Source organism: Crinia signifera, chromosome 8 (assembly GCF_055691185.1).
Source record: "Crinia signifera chromosome 8, ASM5569118v1, whole genome shotgun sequence".
Lineage (NCBI taxonomy): Eukaryota > Metazoa > Chordata > Amphibia > Anura > Myobatrachidae > Crinia > Crinia signifera.
In genome coordinates this window covers 135,393,194-135,412,355 of record NC_139224.1, presented here as the reverse complement: position 1 = coordinate 135,412,355, position 19,162 = coordinate 135,393,194, and the positions used below count along the sequence as shown (strand labels likewise).

The 19,162-nt window shown below is 45.4% G+C and overlaps 2 protein-coding genes across 8 annotated transcripts in view; one reads left to right on the top strand and one right to left on the bottom strand.

Moving 5' to 3' along the window:
* NCF2 (neutrophil cytosolic factor 2) overlaps positions 1-12,471 on the top strand; it is a 43,171-nt gene extending 30,700 nt beyond the window's left edge. Inside the window, exons 13-16 of one of the 2 annotated variants that reach the window (XM_083157221.1) lie at positions 9,272-9,427; positions 9,722-9,839; positions 11,362-11,506; positions 12,265-12,471. In XM_083157221.1, coding sequence (XP_083013347.1) covers positions 9,272-9,427; positions 9,722-9,839; positions 11,362-11,506; positions 12,265-12,335 — 490 coding nt within the window. In that variant the 3' untranslated portion in view covers positions 12,336-12,471. The remainder of the gene's footprint in view (positions 1-9,271; positions 9,428-9,721; positions 9,840-11,361; positions 11,507-12,264) is intronic. The other variant, XM_083157222.1, reaches the window with a different exon arrangement.
* A 1,311-nt stretch (positions 12,472-13,782) lies between these two features.
* The window catches only part of SMG7 (SMG7 nonsense mediated mRNA decay factor), a 48,641-nt gene continuing 43,261 nt past the window's right edge, over positions 13,783-19,162 (bottom strand). For all 6 annotated transcript variants that reach the window (XM_083157214.1, XM_083157216.1, XM_083157217.1 and 3 more), the window contains 3 exons: positions 18,452-18,622; positions 18,213-18,358; positions 13,783-15,440 (listed from right to left, as the gene is read on the bottom strand). In XM_083157214.1, the coding sequence (XP_083013340.1) occupies positions 15,327-15,440; positions 18,213-18,358; positions 18,452-18,622 (431 nt within the window). In that variant the 3' untranslated portion in view covers positions 13,783-15,326. The remainder of the gene's footprint in view (positions 15,441-18,212; positions 18,359-18,451; positions 18,623-19,162) is intronic.

The window sequence follows — 19,162 nt, the reverse complement described above, 5'->3', positions numbered from 1 at the left end:
ATATATGTGGAGGGGGGTGCTGTCTTGCGCTACAACCCTGGGTTGATCCGGAAAAAATAAGTCTTTGTCCTGAAGGAAACTTCCTCCCTTTAAAACACAGTCCTGAGTGACAGGTGGCCGCCAGTAATTCTCCTATTGAGACGCTTGTTGATCCGTCTCGATGTGGATAGATCTAGGAAATGGTGAGAATGGCGCTCTATAGTGTAGTAAGTTTTAATTGTGACACTGTGACTTTAAATTAAGTTCTGCGTACCGTGTAATGAAGAATAACGTGCATATCAAATAATACTGTTCCTCCTCCTTCTGGGGCTGGTTACCAGGACCTTCCCGGCTAGTGTCCAAACTGGACCTTGTATTCCCCCAAATGAGTTCACAGTAGTACTCCAAGTAGTGCAGTGGTGATTGCAAGAAAGAGAATAACTCCAATTAAAATAAAATTAGGAGTTTTTTAATGAGTGCGATTACAAAACATAAATAAAAAATAGGACTTACATAAATAAATGAGTGAGCAAAAGAAGGTTGGGTAGAGGCCTCTCTACGCGTTTCATCTCTGACGCCTAGGGTTAATTTGGGTGCAGTTTTCAGCGTGGCAACCAAACAGCAACTCACACCCTTCAGGGTGAATAGGATCAACCACACAGCCTGTAACATGGCAGGTAGGAGCCGATTGGCTGGCTGTTTATCACGCTACATTTTAAACACTTTGGAAGCTTAGTGCATCTGGACCTAAAAAATGATTTCAATACAGTTAAATATTTCATTACCATAAAAAAAAAAAAAAAAAAAATCAAAAAAAAATTATATATATATATATATATATATCTTGTCGGTCCGGCACTCCACAGAAACATACAAAATGCCGTGTGCTCAGCCCATTCAAATTACATATATGTCCAAGAGGGCTTTATGATAAAGCACAGAGGCGGCACCACGGGCTTGAAGAAAATGCAAAGTTTTATTAACGTTTCGGGGAAACCTCAGTCCCAGTCGTCAGAACGTCAAGTGATACAAACAAACAATAACTCACCTTAAATCCCCCACCATGCGTGACACACAAACGGAGCCGGGTTGATGGGCGGCATGCTTCACTGGGGCGTCGTAGTCGCTCCCGAGTGATGTCATCAACTGTTGAATATTCATAAGGCTATTGTCTAGCGTCTCCGCAACCATAGCAACGCGGCTCCGGCTGTAATACAAAAATTAAAAGGCCGTCAATGCAGGTATAACAAAACACATCTGCTGACATTTAAGAGTAACATTAGTGCATAACAAGTCAGTATTATTAATTAATGCATAATGCTATTCCATGAAATACGCTCGTTGAGACCTTTTGGGGACACAGTTTGTAAGGTGTGAATCCAAAATGATTCACGTTTTAATAAAAGATTGGCTCGATCACCATAATATATATAATTTTATAACGTAAAGTTGGTGACCAACTTCTTTGAAATGGGCTGCTCCATCGGTTTACCCATCAGTGCAGCTTTAATGGCTGACCGATGGAGGCCCATCCGTTCTTTAAAAGGTGCGTGTTGTCATCCCAACATAATGTTTACCACAAGGGTAAATAATCCTATAAATTACATATTGGGTATTACATGATAGAACATGATTGATTTTATACTTTTTGCCGAATGGGGGTGTCACGGACCCACCGGTCGCCTGCTCCGATACGTCAATCTGAGCAGCGCCGGCCGTGACTGGGGTTCACTCAGGACACTCGGGTCCTTTCCTTGAGGTACACTGCCACCAGCCAAAACCTGATTTTAGCGCCTGAAACTGCGCAAGGGGCGGCTTGGCTCGCCCCTGACCATACAATACAAGATAACAATGGTAACGTTTTTCAGCCGTTCTCTTCCGAGGCTAATGAGTCTTAAGAACACAGAACCAGGACTGAGAATATGTATTATTTATTCCTAGAAATACTACAGAGCTTTAGACAAAAATAGTTACAAGATTTTACAGTGATTTTAAAAGTACACACGAGTTTTAAATGCAATTTCAAAAATAAAAAGGGAAAAAAGACAGAACCTATCTTACACTTAAATACAGATCCTGACGTGGGGGGATCCTCCACAAGAAATCTCTCGTCGCCTACAGCCTGTTTTGCTAGACCCCCAGGTAGTGACACTGACTATCCCAAGGTACAGAGGTTTTATCTGCAGCCTCCCTCATCCCTCCCACCCTTGGGATTTTTAACCATTCCCTTGCTGAGCCTAGTGAAGGTCCCTAGCTCTTTCCCATAAAGAATTTGTCCCTGCTTTGAAGTAGATCTTATACATTCCTCAAGTGATAAGAGGTCATTTAGTGCAGGGCCAGAGCCACTTTGGCCGGTTGGCTGGACACTATTGCTCTCCCCCCCAATCTGGTTTATGAGGGGTCTCAGATCTTATCTTACATCCTAACTCCAGAGGAGTCCACAGATGGCTACACTCCCTGGGTCACCAATAGTCCACACACATAATACATGACATGTTCTGATCTCCCACATAATAATCCCAGGCGGCATGATTTTACCAAACATACCAGACATACATTGATTGCACAGATAATCATAACAGGAGGCATACGTTAATTTGATCGATCACCTGATCTGATCGTTACACCTCCCCCTTTTAAAATGGCGCACAGAGGCGGTGACCCACGTCACCGTCTCCTCGGTGCGCTATTAACTACATCACCTGGACAGGTAGCAGTGGTCTCTGTGCTGAGACAGACTGCCACTGATTCTGCGGGATCTGTACTAACATTTCCCTATACTTGAAACCACCTGACCCATAGTCTGTGAGCACACTGATATAGTGGAAGCTGTGTCCCCCTTTTCCATCCTGGCTGGCATTGACACAGCCCACCACAGCTGTGCGTCGAACTCCTGGGCATGGATTCTCCCCTACAGCTGGCAGTTTGGCCTTACTCACTGAGATCAGTACCAGACCATTCCGCCACACCCCAAATGGCCATCCCCCTGGGACTCGTAACTCGGCACGTTTAACTATACCACAGGTGTGGGGCATTCTCCCAGCACTATATACAGACTTAAAAATGTCTTCCCAGCACCTCTCCTGAGCTGACTGACCCCCCCTCCCCTTCACTGGGGGGAAGGTCCACTCACTCAACACCTCACACCTCATCCTTTTGTGAGGAGATTCGCTCTCTGTGTCTGTGTGTGTGAATTGTGAAGGGGGGCACGTTTCTGCAAGGGGGAATACCAGCAGGTCATTGTCCCCTGTCTTGGGAACATCCCAGCTCAGCTTTTCTGAGGTTAATGGAGCTGAGTTTACCTGTGCTTCGCGGGCCCTCCCACCCTTCTGGTTACACACAGCAGCTTCCCTACTAGCCACTGGCTCTATTCCTGAAACAACCCTCTCACTGTACTCAGGGGTATCTTTCCCACTTCCCAGGTATAGGGCAGCCTGTGCATCTTCCACAACACATGGGGCCCATCCTGCTGGCTTACAATTGCACCGTGGCAAAAACACTATATCTGGATCCCATTGTCTCTGAGCAGGAATGGGGTTATCTGAGCATGTTGTCACCAGTAACTTATTGGCAGGTACATGCGCTGCCTGCAACCAACTCAGATCGGTCCCATTTGTGTAGTTAGCGTCCCCGGGCACCATGTCACAACCAGACATCACTGGAGGAACAGGGTTAACGTCTAGCACAGCAACCTTAATGACATCACCAGCAGCACTCCTACCACTGGTGAGTGAGGGTGTCTCATTCCCAACTAGATTAGGGCATTCATTTAACCCCACAAACTGGCAAGGATTACCCACTATACCTGTCTCTAACTCACCCTCCACCTCTACCGAAGGTACGGCGCTATCACAGATCATCCCAGGGGCTTCACACAAAATAACAACATTGCAATGTTCAGCATGGTTACATACTACCTGAGATGCATCATAGGGTTCAGAAGGGTTAGTGACAGATATGTGTGGAGTTAATAAAAGTCCCACATCAGTAGTCCCACACATACTTGTGTGCATACAGTCAGAAAGTCCCATTCCTATTTCCGACATAGTCTCTCCCCTGCATACTTTCACTATGCAGCCAGCCGCTTCTGGCAACAAATCTGGAGCAACGGGAGGGAACATGCTGCTCACATCTTCCAGCAGTTTAAACTGGGCCTTGTGATGTGCGGTCTCTGGAACAGGTTCCATGACTGCTGTAGTAGGCAGAGGCACCTTGCCCTGGTGGGGCACCCCTGGTGAGAGCAAGCTGCTGACATCCTCAGATTCTGCTTCTCCCAACCGTTTAAACTGGAACTCTGCTTCCAGAGCTGGTAGCAACAGCTGTTCTAGGCGACGCCACTCCACACCTATCCGGCGGCACTGATCCCCCCAAAATGGGGTATCCAGCTTTCTCCAAGCATCGACCTCCTGCTGCGCAAATTTGTAACATTGTCCCAGTTCTCTCAGCAGCACCCAAGGAGACGCGGATGGACCCCAGAAACGAAATGCTGCACGATACTGGCTGAAGGCATTGCACCCATCGTAACTGGCCTGGGTGAGCTGCGTGATCATCTCCCCACGAGTATGGTTGTGGCAGGAGATACCTTGCAGCTGGCATTCTTCCGTTAGTTCCTCTGTGCTCAGTAGGGTAAACATATCATCATCCTCCACTGGGTCAATATACCCACTGGGCTCTTCTGGTGCTGTAGGGGATTGGTACTCTGCAGTCTCCCTGACTGCCACACATCCTACAGTCTCCCTGGTGCTAGCAGAGATGTCAGCTCTCTGAGCATCGGCTGTAGTGTCCAGGGCCAGCTCATTACTCACAACCAAGCTGACACTCACTTGGCTTCCTCTGTCTGCTTCCAAGACAGGGAACTGTGCATGACGCGGTCCGGTGAAATTCGCGTCAGCGGTCATTTGGGACCTCTGTCCCTTGTTAGGCTCCCCATGATTGATAACAGAGTCCACACCATGATCCAACACATTATTTACTTCCGCAGACAGTAAAAGTTCAGTACGAAGCCCATCTCCTGCTAACTCAGTAGCCACGGCAGATAAAGTCTCACGTAAAGGTTCGCCATCATGATGCCCTGTATCATCCTCCACTGGTTCACCAACAGCGATCAGCCCCCTGAGCCTCACCAGTTCCAACTGGTACTCACGCTCGGCATGACGCTCTGCAGCCTCTCGTACGGCTTTGCGCTCCGCAGCCTCTCTGTCGACAATGGCTTTGCGCTCCGCAGCCTCTCTGTCGACAATGCCTTGGCAGAACTGCACCAGCTGCAAAGCGAATACGGGGTTCACATCCTTCAATTGCCTGCTAGCAGCTAGAAGGTCGCTCTGCAGTGTAGACTTGCTGGGTCCAGCAGAAGTGTTTGACCCTGGCGCGGAATCGTTTGTACTGTCCAGTGCTGACTGAGCCCCTGGGGTAGGATTGTCCATGGACTGGTTTCCTCCAGCAGCTAGAGTCCGATCGGCATCCACTAGTGCCTGAATCATACGTTTTCTACTCTGGCCAGACCAAGGGATATTCCTCTGCACACACACGACCGCCAGGTCATCTCTCCTCATCTGCTGGTAATCAGCCATCCGGAGTCTCACACTTGTCAAATAAAATGATAGGAAAGAAAAACAAGAGAAGGGAGGGAACAGAAATTGCATCCACTGTGTGACTTTTAAAACTATAGTAAAGCTCTGAGTTCTGATTCTGGTGATGTGGGTATTTCTCACAAACTTCTACCCACACTCACTTAAGTTCTTAAAGAGAAAAATGAATTCTCCACCCCACCGCTTGCCACCAAATGTCACGGACCCACCGGTCGCCTGCTCCGATACGTCAATCTGAGCAGCGCCGGCCGTGACTGGGGTTCACTCAGGACACTCGGGTCCTTTCCTTGAGGTACACTGCCACCAGCCAAAACCTGATTTTAGCGCCTGAAACTGCGCAAGGGGCGGCTTGGCTCGCCCCTGACCATACAATACAAGATAACAATGGTAACGTTTTTCAGCCGTTCTCTTCCGAGGCTAATGAGTCTTAAGAACACAGAACCAGGACTGAGAATATGTATTATTTATTCCTAGAAATACTACAGAGCTTTAGACAAAAATAGTTACAAGATTTTACAGTGATTTTAAAAGTACACACGAGTTTTAAATGCAATTTCAAAAATAAAAAGGGAAAAAAGACAGAACCTATCTTACACTTAAATACAGATCCTGACGTGGGGGGATCCTCCACAAGAAATCTCTCGTCGCCTACAGCCTGTTTTGCTAGACCCCCAGGTAGTGACACTGACTATCCCAAGGTACAGAGGTTTTATCTGCAGCCTCCCTCATCCCTCCCACCCTTGGGATTTTTAACCATTCCCTTGCTGAGCCTAGTGAAGGTCCCTAGCTCTTTCCCATAAAGAATTTGTCCCTGCTTTGAAGTAGATCTTATACATTCCTCAAGTGATAAGAGGTCATTTAGTGCAGGGCCAGAGCCACTTTGGCCGGTTGGCTGGACACTATTGCTCTCCCCCCCAATCTGGTTTATGAGGGGTCTCAGATCTTATCTTACATCCTAACTCCAGAGGAGTCCACAGATGGCTACACTCCCTGGGTCACCAATAGTCCACACACATAATACATGACATGTTCTGATCTCCCACATAATAATCCCAGGCGGCATGATTTTACCAAACATACCAGACATACATTGATTGCACAGATAATCATAACAGGAGGCATACGTTAATTTGATCGATCACCTGATCTGATCGTTACAGGGGGTGACAGAATGAGTCACCAGTAAGTAGATGACTGCAGGTGGTACAAGAAAGACAGCAATAGCAACCTGGTTTTTATACATAGTAAGGGGGGATTGGTATTTAGTTATATCCGCATGTACCAAGTAATCCCGCAGGTTGCGGTTACGACGATATGCCGTCATTGGTCTTTTTTTTTCTGGAGACCAGGTAGTTTAGCATCTGTCGATATAATCGGCCAGATAGCTCGAGTAGCCTTTGGAATTACTGAGCTTGAGCTGTCATATGTGGTCACCCATGTAAATTTATCTTCATTAGGGAATGTGATTTTAGATTTCAATAAGTTATGTCTATTCAAGAGTTCTTGGACTTAATCATTCAACCTTTTCTCTCCACAAAACCATCTTTTCTGAAGGACACAAAATTTCTGATGTGGACACAGTTTTGTATGTATCAGATGTAAACAGCCTATACACCTGCATTCCCCATCATTTGGCTCTGCAGGCAATGAGCGTGTTTATTGATGAATTGGGGGATAAATTTGTGTTTGACAAGCAAGTGTTCCGAACGCTGCTTGAATTGGTGCTTAGTAGAAATTTCGGTACTTATGTAGTATCTGGGCTGCCGATTTCTAAATCGGGTACATCGCATCGCATCGCATGCGACCATCGGATGCGATGCGATGACCCGATTTTTCCATAGGAATCAATGTTAAAATGGACTGAGTCCATTTTAACATGGAATTCAATGGGAAAAAGGGGTCCTTTTCATACCCCTACTATCCAAGTGGGCATGGAGTTGGATATAAACCTGTGGCGAGCGTAGCGAGCCACCGAGCCCGAAGCGTGGCGAGCGTAGCGAGCCCCGCGAGGGGACACAGAATACCGTCCCCTCGCGGGGCTCGCTTCGCTCGCCACGCTTCAGGCTCGGTGGCTCGCTGCGCTCGCCACAGGTTTATATCCAACTCCATGCCCACTTGGATAGTAGGGGTATGAAAAGGACCCCTTTTTCCCATTGAATTCCATGTTAAAATGGACTCAGTCCATTTTAACATTGATTCCTATGGAAAAATCGGGTCATCGCATCCGATGGTCGCATGCGATGCGATGCGATATCGCATCGCATCTGATTGTATGCCTTAACTTAAGGCATACAATCAAAAAATCGGCAGCCCAGATACTACATAAGTACCGAAATTTCTTTAGATTTGATGGGACACACTACCTTCAAGTGTCCAGCTGTGCAATGGGGTCCCCAGTGGCCCCATCGTACAGGAATATTTATATGTTTTACCAGGAGCAACTGTTATTTTTTCAGAATGACAATTTTGCCAGACATATTACTTTGTTTTCTGGATATATCGATGATATATTCCTGTTGTGGCATGGAGAGGTAGAACGGTTTGATGAAATGATGGTATTCATTAATAATGCCCACTTGCCAGTTAAATTTACGATCAAATGTAGAAGGGTACAAGTTGATTTTTTGGATCTGTGTGTTTCTTTAAAAGATAATACCCTTAATACGTCAATCTTTTATAAACCCACGGACAGAAATACGCTGCTACAATTTGGTAGCCAGCATCCCCCTTCTTTAAAACGTGGATTACCATATTCACAAATGCTACGTGCGGCTAGAATAACAAGTGACCCCACTCAACTATTTGTAGAATTGGAGGTAATCAGAAATACATTTCTAGTCCATGGTTATAATAAAGATTTGATGGAAAGTCAAGAAAAGGTTTTACTCCTGAATAGACAGAACTTATTGAAATCTAAAATCACATTCCCTAATGAAGACAAATTTACATGGGTGACCACATATGACAGCTCAAGCTCAGTAATTCCAAAGGCTACTCAAGCTATCTGGCCGATTATATCGACAGATGCTAAACTTTCTGGTCTCCAGAAAAAAAGACCAATGACAGCATATCGTCGTAACCTGCGGGATTACTTGGTACATGCGGATATAACTAAATACCAATCCCCCCTTACTATGTATAAAAAACCAGGTTGCTATCGCTGTCCTTCTTGTACCACCTGCAGTCATCTACTTACTGGTGACTCATTCTGTCACCCCCATTCGGGCAAAAAGTATAAAATCAATCATGTTCTATCATGTAATACCCAATATGTCATTTATAGGATTATTTACCCTTGTGGTAAACATTATGTTGGGATGACAACATGCACCTTTAAAGAATGGATGGGCCACCATCGGTCAGCCATTAAAGCTGCACTGATGGGTAACCCGATGGAGCAGCCTGTAGCAGCCCATTTCAGAGAAGCTGGTCACCAATTGGCAACCTTACGTTATAAAATTATTGACCACATTCCCCCATTGTCCAGAGGTGGTGATAGAGCCAATCTTATTAAAACGTGAATCATTTTGGATTCACACCTTACAAACTGTGTCCCCAAAAGGTCTCAACAAGCGTATTTCATGGAATAGCATTATGAATTAATTAATAATACTGACTTGTTATGCACCAATGTTACTCTTAAATGTCGGCAGAATGTGTTTTGTTATACCTGCATTGACAGCCTTTTAATTTTTGTATTACAGCCGGAGCCGCGTTGCTATGGTTGCGGAGACGCTAGACAATAGCCTTATGAATATTCAACAGTTGATGACACTCGGGAGCGACTACAACGCCCCAGTGAAGCGTGCCGCCCATCAACCCGGCTCCGTTTGTGTGTCACATATGGTGGAGGATTTAAGGTGAGTTATTTTTTGTTTGTATCACATGATGTTCTGACGACTGGGACTGAGGTTCCCCGAAACGTTAATAAAACTTTGCATTTTCTTCAAGTCCGTGGTGCCGCCCCTGTGCTTTATCCTAAAGCCCTCTTGGACATATATATATATATATAATTTGAATGGGCTGAGCACACAGCATTTTGTATGTTTCCGGACCGACAAGACTTCTAGAAATATATATATATATATATATATATATATCAGGCCGCAGTCACATGTGTATAGTTAGTAATATATAGCTTGTAATATTTTTAGTTTCAAAGATGGAGATACCGAGGTGCTGCTGAACAAGGGTACTGTGGAAAGAGCATGGAAACTAACTACAGACAACTGCCTAAAACTGAAGTGCACAGAACTGGAAGAAACCAATCTGGTATGTGCGTACATCTGTATAGCTTGTGCAATGATTACCATAGGAGTCAGTAAAAGTGGAAATGGTGTAGTGCAAAAATAGTATTAGGATCATCCACAAATTACTTATGTACTATGTATGAATGCATTGCATTGGTATTTTCCACAATAGGCGCTAGCTTAATCTCCCCTATTAATCACAACCCATCCATCAGTTACTTTCATGTGGATGGCTATTAGATACTCAGGGGTAAATGTATGAAGGTTTGGAGAAGTGGTATCTATCCCAATCAAGAAAGCCAATCAGCTACAATATGTAAATTGACAGCTAGGAGCTGATTGGCTGGAGCATGATCACCTTGCACATAACCTTCTTCAAGTAGTTTGTGTTATTATGACTAGAAACATTTTTGAATTTTTATCTTTGCAAACATTTGCAGAACTATTTTAGTTCTACAGGTGCCCATACACGTCCCGATTTGGCCATGCGTTTTGAGCTTAAATAGCATCGCATCGCATGCAATGCAATAAAAAGCAAGTACAAAAAGTATGTGCAGCACAAACTTTTTGTACTGTGCGATGAGATGACGCGGGAGCGCAAATCTCAAAGCACACAGCGCAGCGGCCGAATCCGGACGTGTATAAGCACCTTACATGTCAAGTTTATACATGGTCTTTCTGAACTGGTCAAAAGGACGACAAAACCAAATGCTGAACATGGAGAAAGGTCGACATGAGTTTTTCAGAGTATGGACACCGTATTCGTGCACTGTTGCGCTCGCCATGCGTCAGGCACGATGCCTCCTTGCGCTCGGCCCACTTAAATTCACCCTCTATACCCCCTGGGATGGAAAAGTATGAACAAGTCTATAAAAAAACTCAAATCAACCATTTTTACATGTCGACCCTCGATATATTGACATTTCGTGTGTCGACCTATTGACTAAACAAATAGTGGTCGACTTGACTGTGGATCTAAATACTGTTAATCTGATGATCCACACCGAAAACTAGGTGCAAAGGTCGCTGGCAAGGGACACACACCCTACTTCCAATAGAAGAGATGATATAGGGCACTATCTGTTGACTGTTAACCTAGACACCATCAACCTACTGGCCACATACCTATGGGGATACCAGGGATCCTATTAGCCGCAGACAATTTGAGAGCGCACCGGATGCACTTTACAGCAGATGGAATGCGCCAAATAGTGCTCGCTGCTCCATAGGATTGTGAGCAATTTTTTTTTGCAAAGACGGGTGCCGTTGGCTGTGTTTAAACACCGTTGGAACGGCACCTCGCACATAATAGGATTGACCCCAAAGTCTACATCTATACTTTTTATAAAAGTTTGCCATAAAACCTAAAAACGGCAAGGAGCAGAGCAGGTAACTTATCACAGTACTGGCGGCTTTCGTCATGCGAGCAAACACTGACCCTGCCTTGAACAAATAACATTCCACATACAAAATACCAGCTTTACTTGTAACAATCTAAACGTGGAAAAAATCAAAATAAACTCAATGCACGGTTTCCCTTTAAGGCTGACCAATCCCCATCACCGGACTGTCCTTGCGCATCAGACGATAAGTCAGGGATCAGTGTAACAGCCCTATTTGATTATAAGGCATCACAACCAGAAGATCTGCCATTTAAAAAAGGAGACAAGATTAAGGTGCTGAATAAAGGTGAGTGCGAGTTTCAGCCCACAAGGGCGGTGTTGCTTTCTTTACCAATGGATGTACAACTTGTTATTACTAATAAACGAACACTAGGGGTGTATTCAATGTCAGCAGCTATTTCCGCTGGGGAAAATAGCATCCGCCGCCTATTCAATGCTGCCTTTTCCACAACATTGAAGGCGGATTCTGACAAAGCAGATCAGACTTTAAAACAAGTCGGATCTGTTTTGTCGTAAACGGCCACAGTTTGGCGAATTCACAGCAGTTTTTCGCCAATCCACCAACTTTCTGCCACTCCACAACTGGAACATTGAATACCGGCTGTCGAGTTTCTGTAGGGGCAAAAATGGCCTGGGATTAGGACTGTCGGAGCATTCAGTCAGATTCCTATATTAAATACCCCCTAGACCAGGCATTCCCAACCATGGTCCTCAAGGCACGCCAACAGTGCAGGTTTTGTATATATCCAGGCTTGAGCGCAGGTGACTTAATTAGTATCTGAGGGATTCTGATTAAACCATCTGTGCTGAAGCCTGGATATCACTAAAACCTGCACTGTTGGTCTGCCTTGAGGACCTTGGTTGGGAATGCCTGCCCTAGACGTTTTACAGCCCACTAAACAGTACCAAGCCCATAATGCCGCAAAGTTTAAATTCACCAAAAATATTACATAGGAAAAATGAATAGGATGCAGTTAAAGCTATTAAAATCAATTTAATATTCCATTCAATCCAAGTGTTAAACATTGACTTGCTATGTTGCAGTGTCTGCGGAATGGTGGGAAGGAGAGTGTCACGAGAAAGTGGGAATCTTTCCATCAGCCTTCGTAGAATGAATACTCAGCATTGCAGCTGCCAACGGAAGTACAAGCCCTGTGCCTGGACTATAGGCATGCAAAGCATACATGTACAAATGATGTTACTCAGGGGTAGATGGATGAAGCAGTGACAAGGGAGGAGAAGTGATAAGGTGCCTGGTACTTTATCACCGGCCAATCAGCTTCTGACTGTTCCTTTCTAAACTCAGCCTGTAACTTAACAGTCAGGAGCTGATTGGCCAGTGATAAAGTACCAGGCACTTTATCACTTCTCCTCCCTTATCACTGCTTCATACTTCTACCCCACAATATTTAAGTGCATTAAACTGTGACAAATATTCATGTATACAAGTATTTGAATGCTGCAAGACTTAATGCTTTGTACACAAAATGCATTGACGTCAGTCACTTTATTTACAAAGACCTGGCTAAAACAATGAATCGTTTATGGGAACAATCGGAAATATTATACTATAAATATTCTTATTACAAAATATTCAGTTACCAAGTTTTTTTCCTTAATACATTTATAACGTCAGCAACCTTAAAATATACCCGTTACCCACACACCAATAGCCCACTTAAAACCACTGTCATGGGTACTAAGATTACAGTGCTGTTGCCATGTGGCTGACAGGCCTTAACATCTGTTACCATAGAAACAATCAGTGCAGTCCAAAGTTTGTCTCCATGGTTACCAATGTTGCCAAGCAAAGTCAGCACCTGTCAAATGGCAGCACCAGAGTGATTTTCTCTCTTTGAATAGGATATTTCCTGAAGTCAGCTTACTTCAACCATAAGGAATAATTACAACATAATTATTTTATTTAGGCAAAAATAATTTGAAATAAATTACCCATTAAAGATTATACAGTGCTCCATGCTTTGATGGACTCTAGATTTAAAAATAGAAAAAAAATGACTTTAATACCCTTTCAATACAATAGAACATCAGCTGTATGTGCCATTGATTGCAATACTACACATTAGAAGAGCTATTAGACTACAGCTATTATATTACCATTCATAGGTTTGCTTTCATGTTTCAAGAGAATTCACTTTCAAACTGTTGCTCTGGTTTCGGAACAAGTAATTTCACCACACATTTCCAAAACGGCTATCCCGCTGACTGTCTCCTTCCTGTGCTAATACTGGGGTAGATGTATGAGGCAGTGATATGGGAGGAGAAGTGAGCCAGAGGAGAAGTGGCCCATGGCAACCAATCAGCTGCTCTGTATAATTTTATATTATGCAAATTATAGATGTTACTTCAGTGCTGATTGGTTGCTACGGGCCACTCCTCAGGCTCACGTCTCCTCCCTTATCACTGCGTCATTCACCTACCCCCCCTCCTCAGTGCCGTGGGCATTCCTTACAAAACTGCAGTATACATGCCAAAAGTCAAGATCCACAATCCAGCAACTTTTTACTCAAATTTTGTTCATTGAAGGACAAAAAGCACAAGTCGTGGGTGTAGCTGTAGAGAAGATGAGTTTATTAATTGTAAAGCAGTTCAGAGCAGACGGTGCTCACACAAGAACACAGGGAAAAAGGTGAGTGAATAGGAGTCTCTGCACCCTGCTATAGGAAGGATAGCTGAAAGGGCACCTCACCACCATTTTCATTCCCAGTCACACAGAACTGGTTTCCTTCAAGACCATCCTAAGTTGTCTGGCCCCGAACAGTGTGTAACGTGTACGTCTGATGTACGAAGTGCTAAATGTGCTGGGGCACCAGCAGGTGGCGCCATGGCATACACAGAAACACATACACATAAGGGGGACCTGTGTGACAGCTTTGCGTAGAGGAACCTTGTGTCTTCTTCCTTCCAGCTTTACATGGGAGGGTGCTCGCTTATTAACCCCATATGCATGTACCTGCCCATGTGTTCCTCTCGTTCACCAATCACAAACACCCAAGCTCAGGCTGCTTGTGCGCAATGCTCTCCATGTTGCTGGCGCAGTAAGAGGGCAGAACAAATGCTGTTCTTGTTTTGTGCTATGAGCTCTGGCACTTATACCCAGTATTGCACCATGATCCAATGCCTTCCCCCTCTGCCAGGCGGAATGGACTTCCCATAGAGGCAGGCTAAGAGGGTGAATGGGGGAAGGTTGAGGGGTATTACAGCCGCGGTAAAGCTGCAACAATGTTCAGGCTGTACAGCCAGCCTGTATTTATTTCTGAATCCTGTCCCATCATAAAAGCAAATCCCCTAATATGCCAACACCCATTCTTCTATACACAGATTTAAGGGGGGGGGTTCAGGGTAGGGGAACACTGAGCGCGCACTCACACGAACACACATGACAATTAAGCAGGCAGGGTAAGACAGACACCAAAGCAGATTAAGGACACTCAAATGGGAACAAGCAAGCATCCATAACCACGACAGACACTCAAAACCCTCACCCATTTTCCCGAAAGGGGAGAGAACAGAAGCCACCCAAGTCAATCATACCTCCCTCAGCCAGCACAAGCTGGCGGTTGTGAGGGGATCGGTACCACCTCCTCCTCTAATGGAGAGAGTTCCTGACATTCAACTGTAAATTGGATATGGGGGTGTACCTTGTGCACCCACCACCTACAAACAGAACCATAGAAAAACTCATTACAGCTCAGATGCTGAGGGGAGGGTCCTTACTTCCCCCGCCTGCCTTGCACTGCTGGGGGATATTTGCTATCCTTGTGTTAGGCAGAGGCTTGGGGGGTGCTGTGAGCGGCATGCACAAATAACGAGAAAGGTGGGGGCACGGTACCCCTTTTCCCCTCAAACTCAAGAAGTCCCAAGCTCCCTCTGGATGGGAACTTCCTGCTGTGGTCCGTCAGGTAACTTCGTCGCCTGCGGGGCTGGGGGGTTTTCAGATTTGGTGGGATACGCTGGACGCTCCCCCACACATGCTCCCCCCCAGATCGGTGAGGGGGGGAGAGAGGGCTGCCCTCCTCAGGGCTCAGGACACATCCTGTCCTGTGCTGCTGACCAGTCATGTCATATGTTGCTTCCCTTCTCTCTCAGTGCGGAGGGTTCAGTGATCCCTGGCCTCTCTGCTGCTTCTCCTTCTGCTGCATCAGGAGCTGCTCCAGGGCTGATGGACCAGGGTGCATCATTGTGGTTGACCAAATGGACTGGGGAGAAAACACAAGTACAAACGTCAATCCTGCTCTACAGCTTAATAAACTGGTGCATACTGTATGAACTATTCTTTATATCAAGGATGCCAAAAGTACTTCAGACAGTGCTGGCCAATAAGAAAACATGAAGACATTTTCAGTCATATAAAGCAAACTGGTTTGTGCAATTCTGTGGTAACTAGGGTAGTGCAGATGGTGCTTTGCCCATAGCGCAGCCACCGTGATCAGCAGTCTATGTGTGCGTTTCCACTGCCAGCTGCAGTGCTGCCCGTTGTAATGTATAAAAGGAATGGTGCAAATATACATTACAGCAGACAGCGCATAGCAGTGTATGACGGGGCCTACACACTGCGATGAGCCAGCGCTGTGCAATCTGTCAGGGGAAACACTGGCCCTGACAGGCGGCCTAACTATATTTATCCAGCATGCTGGATATTAATCGCCAGGCGATAGTGACGTGCGGGGTCCACGCATGTCACTATCGCCCTGGCCCCTACACACGGAGCGAAGTAGGCGCATTTCCTAAGCAAGCTAGTGAGATCACTTAGAAAATGCCCTGAAATCGCCCTGTGTGTAGGCCCCATAAGTGCCAACAACTTGTGCTTTAGACAGGAGGAGCTTTTGGACCGTTTTTGCCTCAAGGAAGACTGAAATGTTAAATTCAAAACTAGTCTTAAACCCCGTGCAAAATTAGGAAAGAATAGAAATACACCAGGTGTTCTCAAACTCGGATCCTCAGCATCCCACACAGTTCATGTTTTCTAGGTCGCCCGGCAGGTGCACAGGTGCATTCATTACTCATTGAAACATTTTAAAAGATCCACAGGTGGAGCTATTTCACATGATTCTGGGCGGGATGCACTAAAGGGAAAATGTGGTAAAGACCCAGTTATCGGGGTTTTTACAGCATTTTGGAAAGCAGGAAAACCCGCACACTGGGTTTTCGCCGACCTCCCCTCCCTCACCTGACCCACGCCGACCTCCCCTCCCTCCCTGTGTCCAGGCAGCACAGTGACCTCCTCCCTAGCTCCTACATCCTCATCCAGGGAGGAGGCGGAGCCCACCCCGCAGTAGTAGCAGCCGGGTAGGAAGGAGGAGCCGCCGTGGACCCGCTCACCCTTTGCCGGCTGCTTCGCAAAGGGTAGCTCTTATCGCAAGAGCCGCCCGTTGCTATACTAATACTAGTATTGTTGTGGTAGCCGGTGGAGGGGGGCGGTAACTGGTGGCGGCGGATAGTGCATCCCGCCCTCTGTGAGGAGACCTGCAAAACATGCACTGTGTGGGCGGGTCCTGAGGACGAAGTTTGAGAACCTGTGAAATAATCCAAAGAGCTTCTATTAAATAGTTTGCCCCCCTTACTTCTCACCCAGCATAGGAAGGGTTTCTCCACAGTAAGGGCAGTTATGTAATGGAATACTCTCTGCCAGAAGGTTGAGATGGCAGACTTATTGGATACATTTAAAAAAGGGTTAGACAGACTTTCTAGCAGAAAAAAGTATACCGGATTAGAACCATAATTCATAAGGTACTATAGTGTACCCAGCAGCAAATAGGAAAACCATTTCAGGTTGGATGAGGTTGCTGCCTCATCAGGGTCATTTAAACTGCAGGCGTTCTTTATAGGTCAAACTTGATGACTTGTGTCTTTTTCAACCTCAAAAACTACGTTACTGTTTTACTTTAATGTAATAGCAATAGATAGATGTTGGAGGTTTTATCAACTTCTGTTTCATCGGATTGACATACTCCGGGCATGTAGTAGAAGTACTCACTGGGGGACCTGGTCAGCATTCCAGCGGTCAGGATGCTGGCAATGAAAGTCCAGACATCGCTTTAGAAGCCGGAGCCAGAATCCTGGCTGCTGGCCTCCTGATACGTATGCCTTTAGTTAGTGTTAGGAACTAGGGGTTGGTTTAGGGTGAGGTTTTAAGAAGGGGGGATTTGGGTTAGGCTACAGGGGGAGAGTTATGGTGCAGGTTAGCAAGGTTAGGCACCAACAGGGAGTGTTTGAGACACACACACACACACACACACACACACACACCACAAATAGACTGCATTTAGTGGACCCGTTGGGATTCCTCTGTCTACTACCACTACTACGAAGAATAGTAAATGCTACAATTTAACAGTGAAAAGATGAGGTGCTTGGCATAATTTCTGGGCAAAACTTCATCAGGTGGGTACCTAACACTAATATAAGTCCAAGTCACAGTCATGCGTAGGCCCTTACATTATTGGCCAAAAATTATGCCAACTACCTCATTTATGTTAAATGGCAGAGTTTGGTGCCTGGAAGTCTCATGCATGGTAGCTCCTCACTGTGTCTAGAATTAGTATGTGCAGTCTAGCACTCCCTCCACCCAAATCATTTGTGCATTTCACAATACCCTGGATCATTACTCTCAGAACCACCACATGAGTTTTAGTCACCAATATAACATTGCCCATGTGTGAGAACCCAAGCCACTGGGTATCATGAACAAGTCCTGGTCACACTGGCAACTGCGAAAAATACAATGCACAACATTGTTTCTACTGTAGTACTTTTGGCAATAGGGTAAGGAGTGTGGATGTATCATAGCCAGAACTATTACAGACGCAGCATTTCAAGGCTGTAAAAGGAAAACCTCTAATTGAGAAGATGTAGAGATAGAGTTGCATGATGGGTAGAGCCAAAACATATATCGGGTGTGCTCATATTTTGCACCTATAGAGGGTATATGACAAATTAACCCAGAACCTACAACACTCCTTTCCACCAACCTTCAAGCTCTCCATGAGGGCAGCAGAGGAGTCCTCTCTTGTGTTGCCTTGAGCTGCCCAAGCATTAGCACTGCTGGAATTATTCATATGCCGCCAGCTGTTCTCTGAAGAGGTGGTCAGGTAATCCAAACCAAAGCCACCCATCGCTTGCAAATAGAAGAAAAACATCCTCAATTTGAACTGATAACACCAGAGACATAAAAAAATTTTTTTTTATAAAAATAAACTATTAAACCTACCTGGTTTATCGGTCTTCCACCGGTCTACACCGCGGCGATCTCGGCTGTCTGGTGTTCCAATAGGGCCAAAGTTTGAGAACGGTTGGGAAGCGTGGTTGTGAGTGGGTGGCGAGCTGGGCAGGCTGCTTGGGTTTGAGGAGTGAGGTGACTGGCTGGCTGGTGTAGAGTGATCTGGTATAACAGAGAAATACTGTAAGTATCAGTCCATAGAAATCTGATACATCCGTAAAGGACAGGAAGACCTGAGAGCATGAAAAAAATAGAATATGCTAAAGTGCATTATAGGTTAATAATGAAATGCAAGGGATTACAGATTCATATTTATCAGGCACACTAAATGAGTAAACATTTTGGTAAAGTGTGGCCCCTAGATCACATGGTATTCTGGCCCAATATCTCATTCTATGTTCGGCGTCTCGAAGACCACCAACATTGTAGTATTAGTTTTCATGGCAGGTGAATCATGGCCGAAATCCATCTAGGAAGATGGACCTGATGTTCAGACAATTGTTTTTAAATCAAGTCACTGCAATAGATCTTAAACGATTGTGATGACTTCCACAGCATAAAAAGATCCTTCTTCCTATGCCGATGGATATTGCCCTAATGCTGGGACTACAAATGTCTAAGACACACATCCCACAATACTACAGCAGCAACTATCCTGGTATATTGCAGTGGTTCCCCAACACTGTCCTCATGGCACCTTAG